Genomic DNA, 10,305 nt, shown 5'->3' with positions numbered 1-10,305 from the left:
CAGAGGGACTTGGGACAATGGCCTGTAAGGACAAGAGGGAATGGCTTCCCACTGCCAGAGGGCAGGGTCAGATGGGATATTGGGAAAGAATTGTTCTCTGTAACAGTGGTAAGGCCCTGGCACAGGGTGCCCAGAGAAGCTGTGGCTGCCCCTGGAAGTGCCCAAGACCAGGTTGGAACGTGGGCCAGTGGAAGGTGTCCCTGCCCATGGTAGGGGTGGCACTGCATGGGCTTTAAGATCCCTTCCACCCCAAAGCATTTAATGAGTCTTTGATTCTAAGGGTTTTATCTTATTTTGTGTATCCTGGCTACCAGCCACTATGCTGGACAAAGGAATTCCCACTCTTAATGAAAAGGTATGAACTATTACTGTGATTATCCTGTACCTGCAGATGAACTTGAAGGAGGATCCTGACTAGTTGAAGGAAGATCTGACTCATCAGATGCTTGAACAGATTCTTCCTCTTGCTGGCTATCGATTTCTAGACCTGCTTCTGAAGTAATGCTAGAAGGGAAGGTGGAGGAGGAGAACCATGTAAGTATATTTGCATAGATTCAGAAAGATCCAGAAAAAAAACCACTCTCTCTTGGAACACAAAGATTCAATGAAAATCAAAAGTAAAATATAGCATAAAATTATGAACTGTACCCTTTTAGATCTTTACTTCATCATAATAAAAAATACAGCAATTATTATAAGTATTAAAAATTGTGCTTGTAAAGTAAAAGACAAAATTATTTGTCTTCAAAGTTCACTAAGAACTGCTTATTCCAGCCCTGTGCTTCATCTTTTGTACATGCACTGTCTTAACTGGGTGACTTAATCATATATCTGTGCTTTGCATGCAGAGTGATTTTCTGTATTACATAGGAATGCCACAGTCTTTAGTCTACAAACTGATCCTTCAACCTGTGCCTTTAACATCAGTATTTGACTACTGCAGAGTGCTCTGCAATCTTAAAAACTAAAAAAAAAATTTTTTGGTGACTTTTATATTAATTTTGTAAACCCCAAGGAGAAGATCAGCAGAAAACCACTGGTTTTGGATGAAGACTCAGACTGTCCTGCCTCATAGCACTACAAAACGCTGTCTGAGCTGCCCCTGGGTGACAATGAACATGCCAGCAGTGCTAGTGAGCCAAAGCAATGGTGCTTTACCCCTCAGACTCTGCCTCTGCGAAGACCTCATCGGTGTCATCACCGGCGCCGGGCTCGGTGGTGGTGGACAGGCTGCCAGTGGAGGTGGTGACCATGGGCACGGACTGGGACGCGTGCTCCGAGGCATCGGCCGAGGCACTCTCTGTGAACACCGTCACTGGGGAGCACAGAAACCCTCAGGCCCTGCCCACAGAGCCTGTGACAGCACAGGCAGCTCGGGGACAGGCTGCCCAGCACTTCCCCTGACCACAGGGAATCATTCCCGGCTTCGCTCTGCAAGCCTCTGCCACTTACCCGGTGCTGCCACTTGTAACGGTGTTGTGGGGACACTACGACCCCCTGATTCCTCCTCGTGGGCAAGGAACAGTGGGGTTTCATACATCCCTAAACCTGCAACACAAAGTTACAGTGACAATCCAGTCAAATGAGTGGCTAAAAAAGGGATTAACCAATGTCTTCCCTCTGGGTATTTGATATAATCCAGTCACTTGTATTTAAGCAGATTGTTGTTGTTTTGTTTTGACTTACTGCCAGAGCTGATCATAATTTATTGGAAGGTAACACCTTGATGAAAATATTAATGCTTGTTTTTTTAACTTTCATCCTTGCATTATTTTCCTATGAGCTTTCTTCAGACAACAGCCTGTGTTCCATGCCAACAGGGATTCCAGGAAAGGGACAGATTCAGACCAACAACAAACACAACAGCCTGAGCATCTCTGAGCAGATAAGGACATAGCCCAAAGATTTCTTGGCATTTGATGTTTTCCCCTATTATTTAACTACAGGGAAGCTACAACCAATGGTAAAATTGAAGTTAAAAACCATTCCTTCAACATTTCCTTCAATTTCAAAATCCTAACACAACTATAAATGTAGCAGCTTGAAAGTAACACCTTCTCAATTTCTGTTATTCTCTCCCTGCTGACAATTATTTTAGAGTTGCAGGTTTCCACACTTCAAAATTTTCCTGAAGCATTGTGTGAAGAATTATGTTTTGTTGACTGAATTCTCTCTTTTTCACTCAAAGACCCAGAGAAAAGAGAGCCCAGAAGTGCTTTACCTCCTTGTGATGCCAGCTGCCCAAGATCAGAGTGACTGGAGCTGGTTTGTGGCATATCTTCAGGGGGCCCAAATCTGAACCGAGGAACTCCAGCTACCTGGGGGGAACTGGAAAACACAAACTTAAGGAATTCTGCATCTCCACCAAAGATCAGGGCAGGGGGGAGAACTTTCTGACCAAGAGAACAAATCAAGCATGAGACAAAATGAACTAATACTGACCACAAAAATCAGCTGAGCTACTGCTAAATAAACAGCAATTAGCTCTCAAATTATTAGCAATGCATTCAAAATCAATACAACAGTCCTGAAGAGAATATTCTTTACTTATCTATTCTATGAACTCTCATAATTTTAAGTGGATTGCCGAACCTGTCCAGAACATCCCAAAAACAGAAATGGAGGCAACTTTCACAGGCAATATTAATGGGGAGGGAAGGAGAACAAGGAAGGAAATTTGATAGAACTTTTTTGTTTGTTTAATCTCTTCTTAAATCACCAGGTTACAATACATGGGAGAATATTCACTACCTAATCTGCTGATCAGTTTAAATGACACACAAGTCAAGCAATAATTACTTAGCTGCAGATGCAGTTATCTATCCTACTACCTACCATGTTACTTCCATCACAAGTGAATTTAATTTAAATTTATTTTCATTTTGCTGAAAAATAGAAAGAAATAGAATAAAGAATAGAGAAAAGCCTTTTTTTTCCCTTTTCACATCTACTTACTGAATAGCTTCTGCAAATCCATCTGTACGATGTGGAACTACAAGAGTTGGTGTACTTGGAACTGTCCTGTCCTCATCATCAAAGAAGTGCTGCTGCTGGAAAAAAAGAGACTGATATCAGAGCCTACAATGTATTTCCAGTTTTTACCAGCTGAGTTAAAGGTTGATTTTTCCACATAGTCCAGCAAAACAATAACAGATTTAGCTCTAACAAAATTCTTGTTTAATTTCAGACATCTAAAGCTGATGCCTTTGGTGTCACAGAAGGTACTTAGTCTCTTTTCTCTCATTGAACCTGCATTTGTTCTGCCAAATACAGCTGAATAAAGGGTTCTAAATTAGCTGATGGAGAAGCATAAGTTAGCCTTGTTCCTTTAGGATGAAGCTGAACTTAGTATTGTTTTTTCCAGCAACACGGCCACTGACTGACTCTAAAAATAAGTAAATAAAATCACCTTAGACAAAACCAATTAAGCCTCTTTTGAAGCCTTTTGTTTCCTGGGAGTTTTCTAATCTTTGCCTTCCATTAATACAGGAATTAACAGGAGTAGGATATTTTCTGCAAGACTACAGAGACTATCCCTCCCTGAAATCAGCAGCCAGGCTTCTTTAAAAACCAAAGTAACCCCAAGAGTCAGGAATGTTCCCTCCCTGAAATCAGCAGCCAGGCTTCTTTAAAAACTAAAGAAACCCCAAGAGTCAGGAATGTTCCCTCCCTGAAATCAGCAGCCAGGCTTCTTTAAAAACCAAAGTAACCCCAAGAGTCAGGAATGTTCCCTCAAAGCAGTTGTTTAGTAGTAGACTCTGATCCACTCACCATTCCACCTATCCCAGGGGTCAGCTGAAGCCCTCGCCCCACCGACTGTCTCCGAGTCATCTGGATTCTCTTTATGGGAAAGAAATGGGGTAAGTTGTGTAAATGTAGTCCTGGAATTCTAACAACCTACAAGTGTTCAGTCAGAGCCAAGGATAGCAGCTAAATGAGTAAGTATGGCAATCATGGAATTACATGATCCTGAGCTGGAAGGGACTCACAAGGATCATCAAGTCCAACCCCTGCATGAAGGACAGGCCCAAGAAACCCAGGAAGAGACTGAGAGCATTGTTCAAACACTCTTGGAGCTCTGACAGCCTTGGGACTGTGCCCATTCCCTGGGGAACCTGTTCAGTGCCCCAGCACTCTCAGGGAGACAATGTGTATATTCTGGGCAAGTGACAGTAATCTTCTACTCAAGTCTCTACTGAATACAGAAAACTTGCACACAAAAATATTGTGATCCCTCAGCAAAAGTTAATGGTAAAGGATCATTTCAGTCAGGATATTCTTGAAGAATTCCTGTTGTGATGTTTTAATTTATAAAAACTACAGTTCTTCAACAAGTATAATCATGGGTCAGGCATTGACTGTGAAAGGTTTAACTTGGAAAATAAAAGGCAGCATTCCTTTGTCCCCTCTACACTGAGGCAACTCATAAAAACCCTTCAAATCTGAGCTACAACCTGGCTAAGAAAAGCTTTTTGAGTGGAAGTATCATCAGCCACTGACTGACTAAGCACTGGTATAATATAATAAGAATTCCAAGATAAAAAGCACTAAGGGGGGGATGAATTTATACATTCCCTGTCCATCTATCATCTGCAGGATGACTAAACCTCTTTGCTCAGCTACCATTTCCATCATGCTGAACAGCTGGCACCATTTTTCCCAATGGATTTTACTGATAAGAAACCATAAAGCAAGTTTTTTCCCAAGTCTCCTGAGGCACTGGAGCTGGTTGTACCTGCACTGGGGGCCCCAGCTCCTGGGGAGGGGCGTGGATGGTGAGCCGTGGGGGCAGGGGGTGCGGGGGCCTCCGTGGGGACTGTGGGGGCCGCGGGCCCTGGCGCTCAGACGATGCCGATGATGGCTGCTGCTCCCGCAGGCTCTCGTGGGCAAACGTGGACTCTGCAGCACTCGTGCTCCCTTCTCCTGCAACACAAATACATAGGGTTGGGAAAACCCTAGGAACCAAGCTGAACACATAAAGGCAAATCTTCCAGTTCTGCCATGAATTAACTCATTTTTCCCTTGCAAATTGTTATGTCAAATCACTTGAAGAGGACTTGTGCCAGCTACAGCTCCAGTACTGAAACAAAGTGTTAATTATTCAGGTGCTGATTTAGAGACCGATTAATCCAGTGAGCCATTAAGTTCCCACAGCAACCAGAGCTTGCAGGATTTTCAAAGGAATGTAGAACAAATCCAGAAAAGATAATTTCAAAAGAATCCACACTGCACGGTGAAATGGCCTTTAGTATTTCACTGATATTTTTACTTTTAAGTGCAGATTTTAACATAGGGAAAATAGCTTCTACATTTCCCTTCCCCTGACTACACAGACTGTGAAGAAACATGGAATAACTGTACCACTGTTTTGGGAATCTGCTGCCCTCTGGTTGCTTTCAGCTCCTCCCATGCTCTCTTCAGTCTCTGTTCCAGGATCTGTACCATCAGCACCCTAAAATCCCACATAAACAGAGTATGACTCAACAAATTATAGGTTGCAAAGAGAATATAAAAGCAGTAGAAAAGTATTCAGAAAGTAAAAAAAGTCAAATATATGACAATCTTAAAAGATTTCTCTAAGTATCTACAGCATTAGGTAAACATATTCAACTGTATGAGATTTCAGAAGTTTTGAGAACCTGTGCATAAACAAACCTGAACAATGTAGCTACCATCATTTAATAACAACACAGTGAAATATATCCAGCTCTTCAAAAGCCTCAGCAGTTTTGTAACTACAGTATTTGCTGCTTGCTCCTGTACTATGTACTTTCATTCAGCCCTCTTCATCATTCCTAGTTGATTTTTCTTGTGAAAACAGCAGTTGTAAGAAATTACCATCACCCAGTATCATCCTTCAACTTTTGGGGATGAATTCATACCAGGACTTTCTCTTCCAAGCATTCACATTTGTGAATGACTATTGGTAAATTTCTTTCAACAGAACCGTTGAGTATTACAGCATTGATTTGTTGCAAGAAATTTACCAGGCTACAAAAGAAATGTACAAATCTCACCTCAGCATCATCTGCTTCATATCCATCATTGCCATCAGCACTACCAGTTCCTTCATTGCTGTCATCACCTTCATCTCCCATCCCTGTGTCTTCATCATCATCCTCATCCTCCTCTTCCTCATCATCATAATCCTGTGATGAGACAGTAAAAGAGCCTTAGGGAAATGCAGAAAGGGGAGTGGAATAGGCTGGATGTGGTGCACAGATCAACACCCACCCAGACACTCCCTCTCTCTCTCTTCAACAGTACAATGGTAGGAAAGAAGATGGAAAAGCCTGAGGGTTCAGATAAAGGAAGGTAAAAGAAATATTCTGGTGAAAAAAGGTGAATTAGCAGGTAGCTTTAAAACACTACAAGTTCAGGCATAAATAAAGACCAACTACTCGGTCAGAAATATTTGGATTAAATTAATCCTGCCTGGCGAGTTTTATATCTGATAAAAGACAAAATCATAAAGGAATTCCATGATATACATACTTCCTGCTCCCCTTCATTTTCTTCATCATCATCATCTTCATCATCACTATCAATTACAATCACATCATCTCTCTTGGACTGGCCATCCTGAGATGAAGAAGTGTTTTGTTGGTCTGACTGAAGGGACCCCAGGTCTATAGGGATAGACTGGGAAGTCTCCTCGCTGTCCTCCATGGCCGCGTACTCCCCCTGTGTCACACCCTGCCAAAGAGCAAAGGCAATCACCAGCACAAACCAAACTCACTGCACCACAATCAACAGCAAGACAACCAGACTCTGATGCTTACAGGACAGCTATTGCTGTTCCTCAAAAACTGACCAGAGGAGAGTACAAAAGAGAATGTGACAGGTGACTGTCAGTGACTGAACAGTTCAAGTCTAAATTTTAAACATTTTAAATGGTTTCCATGGGAAACCTGAAGGATTCCATCTGAGATTTCACTTCTAAATTTCACTGAGAGTTTGGGGGGCAGATGGCTATTTCAGCAAAAATCTTTCTGCTGAAGATTTTTGCTCTTCAAATATGCTTACTTCTCCAATGGAGTCTTGTGAGTCTTGATTGTATGTTTGTGCCTCCACCTCTCCATCGGTGCTCTCTTCGGCTGCCACTTCCTCCTGCAAAAACAAAGATTTTTCTCACTTCAAACATACCAACAGCCCTAAACATGCTTGAGAGTTTTGTTTTTTATTTTAATAAAAGTTATCTTTTGCCACAAAGGTTATGGGCAACATTTTCTCTGGCTTCCTTAGCAATGCTTATATCAAAAATCTCTCTTCCCTGCCCTGGAGAAATACGACTTCTCCAGCCCACTAGATCTCAGTCTTTTCAGGACTAAAACCAAATCATCAAAGCTTCCCATTCTACCTCCAGCCTCTTAGATCCTTAAGTGGCAATGTTGTTACACAATCCTGCCCTTTTTCTCTTGTGAACATCTCTCTGGCACAGAGTTAATAAAATATGTTTGCCTTCCTTAACACTGTGAGGTTCTGTCTCATCAATTTTATCCCTTTTGTTCACAACACATCTCAAATCCCTCAAACCAACATTCACATGCATCTTTTGTAGGCTTTTCCAGCAACTCTATCTTCTTTGCTTCCCATCTCCTAAACACCCTTTATTTTTATCCAGAATCACTGTAGATAAAGACCTTCCAAACCCCATTGAAAGAAGTCTGAACTTCTTCCTTCTTAATCCTAGCATATGACCCTCTCTCTCCCATCCTAAGGTTAAGAATTATATCATTCATTCTAATTGGTTTAACCTCTGCCTTTTTTGAGACCAAATATAATTGTTTCCTCCCCAACAGATTAGAAAGTCAAGAATTCACTGATTTGCTCTGAAGTAACACATTTTTTCTTCCCATTCAAATCCTACAAAGATTAAGTAGTAGCAATTTATGTTCGTGCAAACCTCAGGCCCAACTCTCTGCATGATTCTCAGTTTCTTTGAAGTAGGTGCATCCACTGTTTCCTCAGAGATCTGGTCTGAGTTCTCCACAGTGTTGTCCTCCTCTTCCTCTCGGGAGCGCTTAGACAGCGAGGAACTGGGGGTAGCTGAAACTGCAAACACCTCTCAGTTATTTTAAGAACAACACATCTGTAAACCAGAAATCAAAAGCTTTGGTATTTTCCTCTGAAGATCACTTCCATTTCTGCACTGAATGACAACAACAATCAGAATTGCACTGAGCTGTCTCCTAGCCCAGGAAAACATCAATCCCTTTAGTTACAAGTCTTAAACTCTCAGGCTTTTATTCACAACTTAACTGACTCTAAGTATAAGCCTCAGGGTACAACCCAAATATTTCTTCCACCATCTTTGCTTTGGACAAGTACACCAAACATCTTTAACAGTATCAGCTGGAAAAAGAGAACCCCAACAGTCTGCAGAAATGTTTTTCTGGGGAATAAATGTTCTATTTACACTGTGTAGATCAAACAGATGTGCAAGAGTGCATTGCAGTGTGTAGCTTTAGAGCACTTCCTATATTTTAAACTCAAGCTTAAGGAGCTTACTCATGGCTCCTAGAATTAACCTTGCTCATAGTGCCATGGAAACAGAGTGAGTAAGGTTTAATGTTTTAAACCTTCAGAGCAAAGCTGCTCTGAAAAAGACAAACACAAAGTTTTATTTTCTTTCTGCTTTAAGGAATGCAGTGCCAACAGCATTTCAGAGGCACCACTTCTGACAGCTCAAGAAGGAAGCCTAACTTCAGAAGTTCTTAAAATGTACAGTAAACTAAGGGAGGAGAAAAATGCCCAAACTGATGTGAAGCCCAGTTGACCAAGGACCCAACTGGAGCTACCTACAAGGAACTACTGAGCAAGGCAGGCCTACAAAACGACACCAACCTGTGCCAAACACGGCTGTGGAGGTGGAGGGCCTCTCTATCTGGGAGCTCTGCACCACCTCCACGATGGCAGGGGCTGGCTCCTGAGCTGCAGGCTCGATCTGAGCGTGGCTTTGCTGGGTGGGCTGCACGAAGGCAGTGGCCTGGGTCTGCTGCTGCACAGTCAGGATGGGCTGGGGCAGGGAGGTCTGCACATTGGGGCTGGTGGAGCGCACGGAGCCACTGGCACTGCCGAACACCGGGACGTGTTCCACGGGTCCTTCCGACTGCATGGCTGCAAGGCAAACAGCAGCACAGTCAGGGTCTGCATTCATCCAGCACAGCTCACATTCTCCTTCTCAGGAAACCCTGAACAAGCACATTCAGTGTCCTGCAGATGAATTTGTGTTATGCACATCTCCAGCTGAGGAACCATGAACTTTGCTGCAAGTAGAATGGTCGTAGAAGTGCAACATACCAAGAGATGCAGGGACAGTGACACTGTCCAAGGCCCTTCCAAACTGACTGCCACCAACACTTCAAGGCAAAGGCAGCACTTCTGAGTACTGAGGATCCCTATACTACACTAAAATCTCACCTTCCTGAGTCTCCACCTGTGTTGTTGGCATAACTGTGGCTGTGGGGGTAGTGGTGGGATTGGTGACCGTGGCAGGAGTCACCATGGGACGGATGCTGGCCCTTGGAGTAGACTTATTCCCAGCCATTGCAGCAGCAGTCACTTTACTGGGAGTTGACACAACAGGAGTTGGTTTAATGTTTGCTGTTGGAGGATCTGAAGTGCTGGCACTGAAAAACAGGAGATTGGTTTCATCATGGTACAGAAAGCAGACTTTAAAAATAACAAACAAGTATATTTTCATAGCCAGAAACACTGGTTTTTTAAAAGCTTTTGAATTTAAAAGCCTGAGAATAGCCTAAGAAATTGTCTTCAAAACTTTTTATAGTTGAAAAAGAGAGACACACTATGCCATCAATAGCATTTTATCCAGCTTGGAGAACTGACAGGTTTCTTCCAAGGTAATCAAGTGGGAATCTAGTAACAGATCAAAATGTTGGCTGTGCTGGAACTTTATTGAATAACACATCTTACATCAAAACTGATTCACTCAATACAGAGTGACATCATCTCTTGGCTGAGACAAGGGGCAGCCAAATTTTAAGAGACATTTTTTAAAGTCTTGCTGTCTAAAGGATGCATTTCATAATAGCTGAGAGGGAGTTTGTTGTCCCAGCTCACTAGTACAGCAATATTTCCCATTTCAGAGCTTAGGCAAATGGCTATTTTGTCTTTTAGAGTTATCTGTTCAGTCCATTTCTCATTCTTGCACAAGGAAGATCCTTCCCCAAACCAAATTAACAATCAAAATTACACAACTTCAAAAACCTTGAAGTCTGAAAACACTTTATAAAAATCTTCCATGTTTCTCAGATACCATCTTCCTGGTGGCTAATATACCAG

At 42.4% G+C, this 10,305-nt stretch overlaps 1 protein-coding gene across 2 annotated transcripts in view; it reads right to left on the bottom strand.

The window, feature by feature from the left end:
- TPR (translocated promoter region, nuclear basket protein) overlaps positions 1–10,305 on the bottom strand; it is a 33,993-nt gene that overhangs the window by 1,798 nt on the left and 21,890 nt on the right. The window contains exons 36-49 of one of the 2 annotated variants that reach the window (XM_058809038.1): positions 9,424–9,632; positions 8,848–9,120; positions 7,907–8,055; positions 7,027–7,110; positions 6,496–6,696; positions 6,018–6,149; positions 5,362–5,452; positions 4,736–4,923; positions 3,772–3,840; positions 2,956–3,065; positions 2,222–2,328; positions 1,453–1,548; positions 1,159–1,315; positions 386–504 (exon numbers count right to left, since the gene is read on the bottom strand). In XM_058809038.1, the coding sequence (XP_058665021.1) occupies positions 386–504; positions 1,159–1,315; positions 1,453–1,548; positions 2,222–2,328; positions 2,956–3,065; positions 3,772–3,840; positions 4,736–4,923; positions 5,362–5,452; positions 6,018–6,149; positions 6,496–6,696; positions 7,027–7,110; positions 7,907–8,055; positions 8,848–9,120; positions 9,424–9,632 (1,985 nt within the window). The remainder of the gene's footprint in view (positions 1–385; positions 505–1,158; positions 1,316–1,452; positions 1,549–2,221; positions 2,329–2,955; positions 3,066–3,771; positions 3,841–4,735; positions 4,924–5,361; positions 5,453–6,017; positions 6,150–6,495; positions 6,697–7,026; positions 7,111–7,906; positions 8,056–8,847; positions 9,121–9,423; positions 9,633–10,305) is intronic. The other variant, XM_058809039.1, reaches the window with a different exon arrangement.

The sequence above is a fragment of the Ammospiza caudacuta genome, chromosome 7 (genome assembly GCF_027887145.1).
Source record: "Ammospiza caudacuta isolate bAmmCau1 chromosome 7, bAmmCau1.pri, whole genome shotgun sequence".
NCBI lineage: Eukaryota > Metazoa > Chordata > Aves > Passeriformes > Passerellidae > Ammospiza > Ammospiza caudacuta.
Note: the sequence above shows the minus strand (reverse complement) of the source record. Positions and strands in the feature narration are given on the sequence as shown.